A 14,732-nucleotide genomic window follows, 5' to 3' on the forward strand; every position below is an offset into this window, starting at 1 on the left:
GAAGGAATACTTCCAAGCTCTTTTTATGAAGCCAGCATTATCCTAATTCTAAAACCAGATAAAGATACTACAAAGAAAGAAAATTACAGGCCAATATCCCTGATGATATTGAACATACAATGCTGAGAACATACAATGGAGTAAAGACAGTCTCTTCAACAAATGGTGTTGGGAAAACTGGACAGACACATGCAAAAAGATGAAACTAGACTACCTTTATCTGAGAGAAGGAGGAGAAGAAGGAGGAGGAGGGAGAAGAGAAAAATATGAACAATAAAACATCAACATACATGGCTATCAACAATTGAATTTAAAAATCAAAAACAAAATAAAGTGGAATCAGAGGCACGGGAGCATGGAGCAGACTGACAATCTCAGAGGGAAGTGAGGGGGGCAGAGTGGGAAGAGATTAACTAAAGATCTGGACACAGATAGTAGGGTCGTGAAGGCCTTGGGTGGGGCTGGAACCCGGTGGAGGGAGGCAATGGGGGTAAAAAAGGGGACATCTGTAATATTCTCAACAATAAAGATTAAAAAACACACACACACACACACAAAAAATCCCCAAAGTGATGAAAAGCAAGGACCTACAATCAAGATTACTCTAGCCAGCAAAGCTATCATTTAGAATTGAAGGTCAGATAAAGAGCTTCACAGACAAGAAAAAGCTAAAGGAGTTCATCACCACCAAGCCAGTATTACATAAAATGTTGAAGGGTAGTCTTTAAGAAGAGGAAGAAGAATAAAAAAGATAAAAAATATGAACAATAAAATGGCAATAAATACATATCTAACAATAATTGAATCTAAAAATCAAAATAAATGAACAAGGAATCTAATGAATAAAATAAACTGATAAATAAAATAGAATCAGAGGCATGGAAATGTGGAATAGACTGATGAATCTTAGAGGGAAGAGGGGAAAGGGGTAATGGGGAGAAATTAACCACAGAATTTATATGCATATATGCATTACCTATGGACACAGAAAATAGGGTGGTGAAGGCCTGGGGTAGGGGGGAAGAGGCAGAGGGTAGAGGGGGGGAATGGGGTAATAAAAAGGGACAGCTGTAATACTTTCAACAATACAGATTTAAAATTAAAAAAATAGACACTTTTCCAAATAAGATATGGCCAATAGACATATGAAAAAATTCTCAACGTCACTAATAATCCGATATGCAAATTAAAACCATAATGAGATATTACCTCACACCTATCAGACTGACTACCATCAATAAATCAACAAACAACAAGTGCTGGTGAGGATGTGGAGAAAAGGGAACCCTAGTGCAATGTTGGTGAGAATACAGTATAGTGTGGAAAACAATATGGAATTTCCTCAAGAAATTTAAAATAGAACTGCCTTTTGACCCAGTGATCCCACTTCTAGGAATATATCCTAGGAATGTCAAAACACTAATTCTAAGGAATATATGTTCCGCCCTAACCGGTTTGGCTCAGTGGATAAAGCGTCAGCCTACAGACTGAAGTGTCCCAGGTTTGATTGTGGTCAACCTTGCATGTACCTTGGTTGCGGGCACATCCCCAGTAGGGGGTGTGCAGGAGGCAGCTGATCAATGTTACTCTCTCATTGATGTTTCTAACTCTCTCTCCCTCTCCCTTCCTCTCTGTAAAAAATCAATAAAATATGTATTTTTTAAAAGACTAGAAAGATGCACAGAAAACTGCATTTAAAAAAAAAAAAAGAATGTATGTTCCCTTATGTTCATTGCAGCATTATCTACAATATTCAAGGTCGGTAAACAGCCCAAGTGCCCATCAGCAAATGAGAGGATAAAAAAAGCTGTGGGACATTTACACAATGGAATACTATGTGGCTGTTAAAAAAAAAAAAAGAAATCTTACCTAATGTAACAGCATGCATGAATTGATCTGGACATTATTATGCTAAGTGAAATAGCCAGTCAAAGAAAGATAAATACCACATGATCTCACTTATATGTGGAATCTAATGAACAAAATAAACTGATGAACAAAATGGAAACAGAGGCATGGATACATGGGACAGACTGACAGTGGTAAGAGGGGAGGGGTTTTGGGGAACTGGACAAAAGAAGGTGAAGGGATTAAGCAAAAAACATACATCACAAAGATGCAAACAACAAAATGGTGATAGCCAGAGGGAAAGGGAGGTTGTGGGTAGTTGAAGGTGGGCAAAGGGTGGGAAAATGTGGATTAAAAAAGGACTTTTCTTGGGGCTGTTGGTGTATGAAACAGTATTCAGATGATGTTTTATTGAGTTGTACACTTAGAACCTATATGGTTTGTGAACCAATGTTATCAAATAAAGTCAATTTAAAACAAAAGGAAATAAAGATAAAAAATAAATAAAACTTTAAAAATAAAAGAAAGGCCCTGACCGGTTTGGCTCAGTGGATAGAGCGTCGGCCTGCGAACTGAAGGGTCCCAGGTTCAATTCTGGTCAAGGGCATGTACCTTGGTTGCGGGTACATCCCCGGTAGGCGGTGTGCAGGAGGCAGCTGATTGATGTTTCTCTCTCATCGGTTTCTAACTCTCTACCCCTCTCCCTTCCTCTCTGTAAAAAATCAATAAAATATATATTTTTAAAATAAATAAAAATTAAAAATAAAAGAAAGGTAGCCACTATAATAAAACACAGTCCTTCCTGAATATCCAAACAAATGTTAAAAGCAAAGAAGTATAAACAAATTCAGAAATACAGTCAATGTCACATAATAAACATAATTATCATAAGATGATATAACAGAATGGAGACCAAATTTAACATTCACCTCAATAATGTGAAGGAGCTTAACTCACCTATTTTTTTTAAAAGAATTTCAAAATTGCCCAAAAAGCAAAATTCAAATCCATACTATACTATATATAAGAGAGATACTTCAAATGCAGTGATTGAAAAAAGTTAAAAATAAAGAGTTGGACAAAGATTTACCAAGCAAATGAAGACTATAAGGATACCGGTGTTGTAACTCTAATATCAGACAAAATAGAAGTCCAGCTCCTACCCCCTCCAAAAAGTAACTGTATCAGAAAAGGACACTCATAAAAGGACCACATTCCATAATGAAAATATGATAGTTCAGAATATCTATGCCACAAATAACCACCTTGTTTTACACAAAATAATACAAAATTTGTAGGAGATACAAGAAAAAAAGTACAAAAAATAGATTTTAAAACACCATTCTTAGTTAAGCAGGTCAAGTGGACAAAAATTAAGCATCAATATAAAAGAGCTAAATTAAATTTAAAAGGTAAATCTTTTAGATATATGCACACTATACACTGAGAAGAAAGAATATATCTTTTTAAGTGCACATGAACTAGTCACAAAAATTGATCATGTAGTAAAGTACAAAGAACACATCAGTAGTTTCCATAAAATAGAAATATTATAAACATTATTCTCTAATCACAATGCAATAAAACTAGAAATTAAAAATGAAACCAAAACACAAAAAAAGCCCTTCTCATTGGAGGGGCGGGATAGAAAGCACACAGGAGAGAGGGACACTTTGAGTATTACTTTTGCAAAGTTTTGACTTTTGAAAGCATATCAACCTACAAACTCAAAAATTATATCAAATCAAGGAAAATACTAGGAAGAGGAAAAATGAAAACAAACTGAAATAAAGAAATCTAATGATATTTCAAATATACATACCATAACCACAGAAAAAGAAAAAAAGTAATTGAGTAATTTATTAAGACAATATTTAACTATATGCCTATAAGACTTGGGCCTTAAGACATATGGGGATAGGAAGGAAGAGTTGCAAACAGATCCTGAACTTTTTAAATGCTCACCCCAGGATATTTTCTTCCATTCTTTTTTTTTTTTTTTTTTTTTTTAAGAGAAAGTAGAGGAGAGGGAGAAGGAGAAAGAAAAGAGAAACATCAATATGAAAGAGACACATCTATTGGTTGCCTTCTGCATGTGGGGGCAGGGGATCAAGCCTGCAACCAAGATACATGCCCTTGACTGGAAATCAAACCTGCGAGCCTTCTGTCTCTGTGCCAATGCTCTAACCATTGGGCTAACTAGCCAGGGCCAGATCTCAAACTTTTAAAAAACATTGGTCTGCTTATTGTAGTAACAGGTGAGAAATTTTGAAACATTTTTTATGCATTCTGGGATTAAACAAAGGAGTAACTATGCTTATATGGAGTAAATGTGTTGATGAGCCAGGGTACCCACTGTAGAAAAAAGGACTTACAAATACAGAATGGAAGAAGGCAAGGTGAGGATGGTTTGGAACTTGAATTATTGTTGTTTTTTTTTAAAATGTGTGTATGTAAAAAGAGAGAGGGAGCATGTGCAAGGGTGTGAGTGAGACAGCACATGCATTGTCTCAAACACATAAAAAGCAAATTTGGTAAAATTTAACAATAGAGATTATGGGTAAATGGTATACAGATGTCCTTTGTATTATTTTATTTTTATTACTGATTGTAAATTTCAAATTATTTCCAAATAAAAATGTTATTACAAATTTGTGACATATAGAAATGTATCTAAAATTCTGCCTCTAATATTAACTTATTATTTTCATAGAGTATTCACATTTAGGGTGGTATAAAAATGAACCAATATTTTATTAATCAAAGTTAAATTCATTTAATTAATTTACCAATTAAAATTAATACAAATTAATGTAGAAATAAAAAGAAAATCAGATTTAAAATATATAATTATGTAATCAGATAAAATAGAGATCTTTCACTTTAGAATATTTATATAAAACTAAGTCAAAATACCTCATTTTTATGTGACCATAATAATCATGTTTCAATAGCACTATTCCTGACAGACTGTTACTGTGATTCCTTACAACCTCAAATAGTCACTGTATATATTGCTATATGGTCCCCAGAGAATGGACCCTTAAACCACTCACTCTTCTAGAGATCGATCCAGGCCTCGGTCAGGAGATCGGTGGTGAGCACGTTCCGGTGAATGACATTTTGTATTTGGCTTTAGTGTAGAACTCAAATGATAAGCATTGCTTGAGTAATTCTGGCGGCGAAGTTCTTGCACAGCCCTATCCCTAAAGCAAAATGTTCAAAATAGAACGTTTAAATTTTGTATTCAGTGGCATTATTAAACCAGTGGTAAAACTGAAGTTCAATTCACACTTTAACACGTAGCCATCATGGAATAACCAAAATCTGTTGCTACCTAAGAAAGAATGCTCCCAGCCTAAATACTGCACAGAGACCAACTTACCTTTCAAAGCGCTCCGTCCCTAGCTGTCTTTTGGTAATGTCTAAATCAGCTTCCAGTTGTGTGACGACATTCCTGAACTGGGCCACGTCTCTACTCTGGATGGCCCTGTGTGAAAGAATGTGAGAGAGAGAGTTGATTAGACTTTTTAAAGTCTAGAACTTTCTGAACCATGTTGGCAATGTTTCCTTAGCTGGGTCCAAGCCAAACTGTGATCTTTATGGATGTATTGGAGGCCCAGTGCATGAAAATTCATGCACTGGAGGGGGGCGTTCCCTCAGCCTGGCCTGCCCCCTCTCACAGTCTGGGAGCCCTCAGGGGTGGGAGGCGACCCAGCAATCAGGGGAAGGCGATGCCCCCATCACAACTCTGCTGCTGCCACTGCCGGCAGCACAAGCCTCAGCTGGCCCTGGTTACCTGAGCCTCAGGTGGCCCTGGGCAGCCGCCATCTGAGACTTGTCTGTGCCTTGGGCCGGCCCTGGGCGGCTGGTGGGCTGAGGGGACTGGGGGACTCTGGAGGCAGGTGCGCGGCAAGGCCGGGTCCACTGGGCCCAGCCTTGCCATGCGCCTGCCACCCGGGTGGGACTGAGGGGACTGGGCGCTGCCATCTTGTGGCTGTGGGCATCGCCATCTTTGAGGGTGGGGCAGTCAATTAGCATATTCCCTCCTTATTGGATGTGGGTGCCACCATCTTTGAGGGCGGGCAGTCAATTAGCATATTCCCTCCTTACTGGCTGTGGACGCTGCCATCTTTGTGATGACGTGAGGGTCAATTAGCATATTCCCTCTTTATTAGATAGGATATGCCAATTTTAGGTGTAGTAAATGTACAAGGTAGCCTACTTGAAAAGCTTAAGGTGTGCCAATTACATTCAATTAGTTAAACTTTCTCTGTGTCAATTTCCTTGTGTTTATATGGAGTAATATTATCTACTAGAGGCCAGGTGCATGAAATTCATGCATGGGGGAAGGGGTCCCTCAGCCCGGTCTTCACCCTTTCCAATCCAGGACCCCTTGGGGATGTCTGACTGCCTCTCACAATCAGGGACTGCTGGCTCCTAACCGCTCGCCTGCCTGCCTGTCTGATCTCCCCTACCACCTCCACCTGCCTGCCTGATCACCCCTAACTACTCCTCTACCAGCCTGATTGCCCCTAACTGCTCCCTTGCTGGCCTGATCACCCCTAAACGCCTCTGCCTCGTCCCACACCCGGGACCCAGGATTCCCTCCTCTGGCTGGTCGCAGGCACCCGGGACCCAGGCTTCCCTCCCTTTGGCCAGCCACAGGCACCCAGGACTCGGGCCAGCTTCGCCCAGGCCGGCTACAGCCGCAGGGGACTGTGGCGGGCAGCTTCACCTGGGTCATAGCCGCAGGCATCCGGGACTGTGGGGCGGGTGGCTTGTCCCTCTCCTGGGCCACAGCTGCAGGTGCTGGCATCCAGGACAGTGAGGTGGGATGCTTGTCCCTCTCCTGGGTCTCAGGCACAGGCGCAGCTGCTGACACCTGGGACTGTGGGGCGGGCGGCTTGTCCCTCTCCCAGGCCGCAGCCTGGTTGGTCCCCATTCCTTTCTTGTGGTCTCCATTTTTCTCTCACGAGCTCATTTGTGCCTGGCTGGTCCCCATTCCTCTCTCCCCAGTGTTGAGTGTCTGAGCAGTTCTGGCATGAGGGCGTGAGGGCGTGATGACCATTTGCATATTAGCTCTTTATTATATAGGATTATCTATCTCTATTACCTATTTACTGCACATCTATATATATAAAAGCCTAAGCAACTGGCTGACCGGCCAACCGTTCGACCGGTGGCTATGACATGCACTGACCACCAGGAGGCAGATACTCAAAGCAGGAGCTGTCGAGCTGCAGTAACTTGGCAGCTGTGGTTCTCGGGTGATGCACCCAGAACCAGAGAGGAGGGAGCCCGATTTTGGGGTGCTTCACCCGAGAACCGCCCTCTCACAATCCAGGACCCCTCAGGGGATGTTGGAGAGCAGGTTTTGGCCTGATCCCCAGAGACCAGGCTGATGGACCCCACTGGCTCATGAATCCATGCACAGGCCTCTAGCCAACTGGATCCCCACTTCAGGTCTGGCTCCCCATCAGGCCTCTAGCCCATTGCAGAGGTCATGGGTCTGGCCCTAACAGAAACTTTTTGACGCAATTAGCTAAATGATGAGACATGCAGGACCTACTGGCTGTGGCCCCAATGTCTGGTGCCTGCACTGGCCCATCCACTTAATACTGATTTCCAGTGGAGGCAGTGAATTTTCCCACTACCACTCTCAGCTGGGAAATTGGCTGTGGCTTCCCTCCTTCCAGGTGGACAGCAGTGCCAGCAGCAACTTCCGAGGAGGGAAGGAGGTGTAGGAGCAGCTCAGGTAGGAAGAAGGAGGTTCCCACCCCAACAGGACTCTGCCTTGGCGGAAGGGCCAGCACGGGAGCCTGACATTGAGCAGGATCCTGCCCTAGGCCCACTAGATTCCAGGCTAAGTAAATCCTGTTTGCTAAACAATTGCATTTTGCAGCTAAATGCCCACAAGTCATCAGTTACTACCAAACATAGGGTAAAGTGAGATGAAAGAACTGAGATAGATACAGAGAGAAAGTGACATAATATTGGGAGAAGAGAGGAGGGAACCCGGTTCCAGGGTGTGTCAACTGAGAACTGCCCTCTCGCAATCCGGGATCCTTGGGGGATGTTGGGGATCTGGTTTCAGCCCAATCCCCACAGGCCAGGCCGAGGGACCCCACCAGTGCATGAATCTGTGCACTGGGCCTCTAGTAGTTTTTATAAAAGTACTTTGAAGTATTATACTCTTAAGTAATGGTATAACCAAATAATCAAAACTGGAATTCATATGGTCTGTTATATATTAGATCAACCACGTGCTTTGTGTACGCTCAGAATTAAATCTGATATTCCTGCACACACTCTCCTCCATTTAACAGGATCTCCTTTAGGGCTAACCCATGCCACAAACCCCCATAACATGGCGCACTGCATCAGGAAGATAACGACGGAGACGAATGCTGCTTGTACAGAGTGCTCTACCCTCGCTGCTTGTTCCCAGGACGGCACTCTAGGACACACAAGTTGATCGTGTTTACCCGTGTAAGGGACAGTACTGATCAGCCAGTCTAAAACAGAAGGTAGCCTTTAAGGTTACATTCTTAAGAGATTTCCACCTCCGGCTTGAGAAAGTGACCTGGCAGAACTGGTTAAAGGTAGCACAACAGCCCAGCTGCAGTGACTAAAGAGGACTCAGTGACAGCTGCCATAACCTGGAAACAGTTTCTGAAGGAACTGGCTTGGGCTTTGCAGGCTGGGCTCAGTCAGGGGCTCCAGTGAGTGCCTGATTCCTGAGATCATGATTCCTATCCCTCCCCCAGGCCCCAAGCTCAGACAGAAGGGCAGAGTTGAGGCTGGATGAAAAAGTGTCACAGAGGAGACAGATAAGAACAGAGGCTGGGGGTCCCCATGCCTCTGTTTTTGGTGAGAGGTTAACAACAGACCAAGTTTAACAACAGAACATTCATTATCCAGGCAGGCATTTCCACCCACCCTTCCAGCAGGGTCATGGAATAAACTGCTAATGGTACTGGGATGCTGAAAGCAGCAGCCACAATCAATGCTCTAAGGCCATGGTCGGCAAACTGAGGCTCGCGAGCCACATACAGCTCTTTGGCCCCTTGAGTGTGGCTCTTCCACAAAATACCACGGCCTGGGTGAGTCTATTTTGAAGAAGTGGTGTTAGAAGAAGTTTAAGTTTTAAAAAATTTGGCTCTCAAAAGAAATTTCAATCGTTGTACTGTTGATATTTGGCTCTGTTGACTAATGAGTTTGCCGACTACTGCTCTAAGGGAAGTCTTCAGTATTCTGTGAATGCAGGAGTCCTTCTAGGTACCTAGTATGTACATTATAGGTACACAAGCAAACACAGTGTGACAAGTGGAAAGATTAGGGAGCAATACCAGGTGGGTTCATATATAGAAAAATTCTTCTGGTTTCAGAAGTGTTTTTTTCTCTCTAATCTGGTTATAATATTTCCTAAAGGCAATATTATAGATTAGACATCTTATTATACCCAAAGCTCTATTGGAAACAATCAACACAATGGTTAAACTTAAATTTAAATCAATTTAGCTAAACAGGTAATAGAAACTAGTACTAAATTTTTGGCAAATCACAATATTTCTGGTGCTCAGTTTAATTAATGGCTAATTATGGATGCTTAAATTATATAAATTCCAGCTTTAAAATTCTACTAGCCAATAAAGTATCAAAAACTTAAGGAATATGACTTTGTTATGATACTGCTAACTAACTCACATTTTATTTTCTGCCAAACACAGGTGTTCTTTAAGCAGCTGAATTTCAGATTCTTTTTCTTGAAGCGCTATCTGAGACTGATATTCTTTGTCCCGATTGGCCACCAGCAAAGCTTCTAAATTCTGCATGGAGATTCTCTCATTTGTCATCTGACTTCTGAGGAGTTCTATTTCAGAACGAGCAGAATCTAACTCATTCTCCATCTGTACAACAATAGGAAGATATCTATACTTATTCCCATTCATTCACTTAACTGATAGATTATCAAAGACTTATAAAATTTCTGTATTATGTAATAAAATAAGAACCCCTTTAATTTATTTCTTTTTTAAAATCCTCAACTGATATGTTTTTTTTTTTATTTTAGAAAGAAGAATGAGAGAGAGATAAACTTTTATGTGAGAGTGAAACATTGGTCAGTTGCCTCCCATATGCGCCCCCACAGAAAACAAACCTGCAACCTAGGTATGTGCCCTGACCAGAAATCAAACCCACAACCTTTTGGTGTATGGGGTGACTCCCACCTGAGCCACCTGGCCAGGCCCCTTTGAATTTCTTGATTAGAAATATTGTCCTCCTTCTTACCAAATACATACACACACACACACACACACACACACACACACACACACACACACACACAGTTTCATTTCCACCAACTTTTTGATCATATCAGAAAATTTATTAAGTAATGAGTTATTTATCTCAAACTGCAAACAATTTCCATTTCCAGCTTTGATATTTATTGATATACTAGAGGCCCGATGCACAAAATTTGTGCAAAAGTAGGCCTTCCTTCCCCTGGCTGCTGGCACTGGCTTCCCTCTGGCACCCAGGACCCGGGCTGGCTTCCCTCCGGCCCCGGCTTTGTCCAGATGGATGCCCGGTCTAATTAGCATATTACCCTTTTATTATTACAGATTTCTGCAAGACTGACATGGTGATACCTGTGACTACTGCTTTTACTGTGTGAGGCGAGTAACTACCTTATGGAGTGTCATTGCATTCCATTGTTAAGGAAGACAAAGTGTCATTACACATGCCCTCTCTTGCATAAACCCTTGGAAAGCTTCATTTTTTTTTGAAGGTTATCTTGAACCTGAAATACACTGTGTAAGCCAAATGTTTCTCCAAAAGGAAGAAAACCAGTCATTACTATTCAGTAAAAAAATTATCTCATAATACACATTATAATAAACTAGTAGCTCATTTGCAGGAAGAATCCTGCAAGCGGCTGCTGCGGCCGCGTGCACTACCGCTGCCACTGCCGCCACCTCTGCGGCCGCCACGCCTGCACCCGCGCTCCGCTGCCGCCCGCCCTGCTCCACCCTGCTCCACCCCGCTCCACCCCGCTCCGCCCCGCCCGGGCTTTCCTTCTGGCAGCCACCTTGCTTTCCATTTTTCCTCCCTCTTCCTTCTAAGTTGTCTTTAGTCTTTACTCCTCCCTCCCTCAGTGTATGCAAATTAACTGCCATCTTTGTTGGGTAATTTGCATACACACCCTGATTGGCTGCTGGGTGTGGCTTGGGCATAGCGAAGGTGCGGTCAATTTGCATATTACTATTTTATTAGGTAGGATTATATATGCATTTAAAAAGTTAAATATGGCCCTAGCCAGTTTGGCTCAGTGGATAGAGTGTCGGCCTGTGGACTGAAGGGCCCCAGGTTTGATTCCAATCAAGCACACATGTCTGGGTTGCAGGCTCAATCCCCAGTAGGGGGAGTGCAGGAGGCAGCTGATCAATGATTCTCTCTCATCATTGATATTTCTATCTCTCTCCCTCTCCCTTCCTCTCTGAAATCAATAAAAATATATTTTAAAAAGGAGTTAAATTTGAAAAGATAAAACTCTAAGAAAAAAGAATTCAATAAAAATGAGATTATAGGGGGAGGGGGACGCAGCTGGGGGAAGAACTTCCTGAACTACATACAATTAAAAAATGATGTCTGACCAAACAAAAACATATTGATAGTCTATATAAAGCTTAAAATTTAGAAGAAAACAACAGGAAGAAAATAAACTCAGTAAATAAAATAAAGAGTTAATATCTTACTAATATAAGAAACTCATGCAAATTGAGGAAAAATGTGAACAGAAAATATATAAAATGTATCAAATTATTAAACATACTAGAGGCCCAGTGCACGAAATTCATGTACTGGGGGGAGGTGGTCCCTCAGCCCGGCCTGCACTCTCTCGCAGTCTGGGAGCCCTCAGGGAATGTCTGACTAATGGCTTAGCCATCAGTTGGACATCCTTAGTGCTGCGGAAGAGGCAGGAGTGGATCCTGCCACTACCATTGTGCTTGCCAGCTGTTAGCCTGGCTTCTTACTAAGTTGCGCTCCCCCTGTGGGAGTGCACTGACCCCCAGGGGGCAGCTCCTGTGTTGATTGTCTGTCCACTGGTGGTCAGTACACGTCATAGTGAGCGCTTGAGCGGCCTTAGCATATCATTAGCATATTACGCTTTGATTGGTTGAATGGATAACCGGACGCTCGGATACTTAACATATTAGGCTTTTATTATATAGGATGAGAAAATAACCTTATGAATAATCAAAGAAATATAAATTAAAACAAAATGCTATTTCAAGTCCAGGGTATCTTTATCTTGACAGTAGCGACCTTTTGGGTTGGATGAGTATGTGGTGTAGGGAGCTGCCTATGCATTGCAGTGTGATTACAGCACCCCTGGCCTCTACAAGAGCCAGTGGCATCCCCCACTCCAGCAGTGACAATCACAAGTGTCTCCAGACATTGCTGGATGTCCACTGGGGGGCAAAATCTCTGTTTTAGTTTAACAAATTGGTAAATTTCTTAGTGTGTTAATTAACATTAAAATGGGCAATTATAATTTCATACACTCTGCTGTCAGGAATACAAAATGGAGTGTCACTTTTTTTGGCAACAGCTTTATTGAAATATAATTCACATACCATATAACTCACACATTTAGAAGGTACAATTCAATTTCTTTAGTATATTAAGAGTTGTGCAATCATACCACAATCGCACAAATTCTAGTGTTAGAATTTTTCATCATCCACAAATAAAATGCAGTACCCATTAGCAGTCTCACCAAACACCTACTGTCCACCATCCCAGCATCTGCCTGAAGCAATCCCTAATCTACCTTCCATTTCTATGATCTGTCTTATTCTGGACATTTCATACAAATTGAATAATACAATGTGTGTGTGGTCTATTGTGACTGGCTTCCTTCACTTAGCCTAATGTTTTCAAGTGTCATCCATGTTTTAGAAGATGTAGTTCTTTACTACATTTATTGCCAAATAATATTTCCTTGCATAGATGTAGGGACACTTGAGTTATTTACTTTTTCTAGATATCTATACTAATAAAAGCCTAGGTGGCCCTCACGCCCTCGTGCAATGCCCTCATGTCATCACAAGATGGCTGCCCTCATGTTGTAACAAGATGGCCATCGCAAAATGGCTGCTGCAAGATTGCCAGCAGGGGAGGGCAGTTGGGGGCAAACAGGCTGGCAGGGAAGGGCAGTTGGGGGTAATTGGGCTGGCAGGGGAGGGCAGTTGGGGGCGACCGTGCCAGCAGGGGAGCAGTTAGGCATCAATCGGGCTGGCAGGGGAGCGGTCATGGGGCGATCAGGCTGGGTGGAAGAAGTGGTTAGGGGCAATCAGGCAGGCAGGCAGGCGAGTGGTTAGGAGCCAGCTGTCCCGGATTGTGAGAGGGATGTCCAACTGCCAGTTTAGGGTTGGACATCCCCCGAGGGGTCCCAGATTGGAGAGGGTGCAGGCTGGGCTGAGGGACATCCCCCTAGAGCATGAATTTCATGCACTGGGCCTCTAGTCCTATATAAAAAAAGCTTAATATGCTAAGTGTCTGGTCCTCTGGTCGACCATTCAACCAATCAAAGCATAATATGCTAATGATATGCTAAGGCTGCTCAACTGCTTGCTATGATGTGCACTGACCACCAGGGGGCAGACACTGACTGATAGGTTAGCTTGCTACTGGGATCCGACCGATTGGGACTGAGCAAGATGGGCCGGACATGCCCTGGAGCCTCCTGTGATCCCTCCCCAGCTGGCCAACCTCCTGCATCCCTCCCCGGCCCCGATTGTGCACTGATGGGGTCCCTTGGACTGGCCTGCACGCTCTTGTAATCTGGGACCCCTCGGGGGATGTTGGAGAGCTGGTTTTGGCCTGATGGCAGAACAACCGGTCACTATGACGCACACTGACCACCAGGGGGCAGATGCTCAATGCAGGAGCTGCTCCCTGTCAGACATCCCCCAAGGGCTCCCAGATTGCAAGAGGGAGCTGGCCGGGCTGAGGAACTCCCCCTCCCCTGGGTGCAAAATTTTGGGCACCGGGCCTCTAGTTATAAATAATGCTGCTAAGAACATTTGTGTACAAGTTTTTGCGCATACCTATGTTTTCATTCCTTTTCAATAGATAAGAGTGGAATGTTTGGGCTCTATGGTAATTCTATTTTTAACATTTTGAAGAATTGCCAAAATGTTTTCTAAAGTGGCCTTGCTATTTTACATTCCCACTAGCAATGTATGAGGGTTCCAAATTCTCTACATCTTTGTCAACACCTGTTACAGTCTGTTGTTGTTTTTTCATTGTAGCCACTCTAGTGCTTGTGAAATGGTATTGTTTTGATTTGCATTCCTCTGATAGTTAATAATGTTGAGCAGCTTTTCATGTGCTTATCGGCCATTTATTTGGATTATTATCCTATACTAGTGGCCCGGAGCATGAAATTCGTGCACGGGGGTGGGGGGTGTCCCTCAGCCCGGCCTGCACCCTCTCCAATCTGGGATCCCTCTCACAATCCAGGACTTCTGGCTCCTAACCACTCACTTGCCTGCCTGCCTGATTGCCCCTAACCACTCTGCCTGATGGCCTACCCACCCCCAACTGCCCCCCTGCCAGCCTGCTTGCCCCCAACTGCCCCCACTGCTGGCCTGCTCACCCCTAACTGCCCCCCTGCCAGCCTTCTCACCCCCAACTGTCCCCTGCCAGCCTGATCACCCCCAATTGCCCTCTCCTCCTGGCCTGATCACCCCAAACCACCTTTTTCTTGGCCCTGCCACCATGGCATTGTCCAGAAGGATGTCCAGAAGGTCTCCTGGTCTAATTAACATATTACCATTTTATTATTATCCTGTCTAATAAAAGAGTAA

General features: G+C 43.1%; 1 protein-coding gene across 2 annotated transcripts in view; it reads right to left on the minus strand.

Annotated features, from left to right (window-relative positions):
• LOC114228060 (testis-specific gene 10 protein) overlaps positions 1 to 14,732 on the minus strand; it is a 125,567-nt gene that overhangs the window by 12,932 nt on the left and 97,903 nt on the right. Inside the window, exons 16-18 of one of the 2 annotated variants that reach the window (XM_054728460.1) lie at positions 9,559 to 9,761; positions 5,234 to 5,338; positions 4,905 to 5,054 (exon numbers count right to left, since the gene is read on the minus strand). In XM_054728460.1, coding sequence (XP_054584435.1) covers positions 4,905 to 5,054; positions 5,234 to 5,338; positions 9,559 to 9,761 — 458 coding nt within the window. Of the gene's footprint in view, positions 1 to 4,900; positions 5,055 to 5,233; positions 5,339 to 9,558; positions 9,762 to 14,732 lie in introns of those variants that run through there. The other variant, XM_054728461.1, reaches the window with a different exon arrangement.

The sequence above is a fragment of the Eptesicus fuscus genome, chromosome 16 (assembly GCF_027574615.1).
Source record: "Eptesicus fuscus isolate TK198812 chromosome 16, DD_ASM_mEF_20220401, whole genome shotgun sequence".
In the NCBI taxonomy this organism is placed as follows: Eukaryota; Metazoa; Chordata; class Mammalia; order Chiroptera; family Vespertilionidae; genus Eptesicus; species Eptesicus fuscus.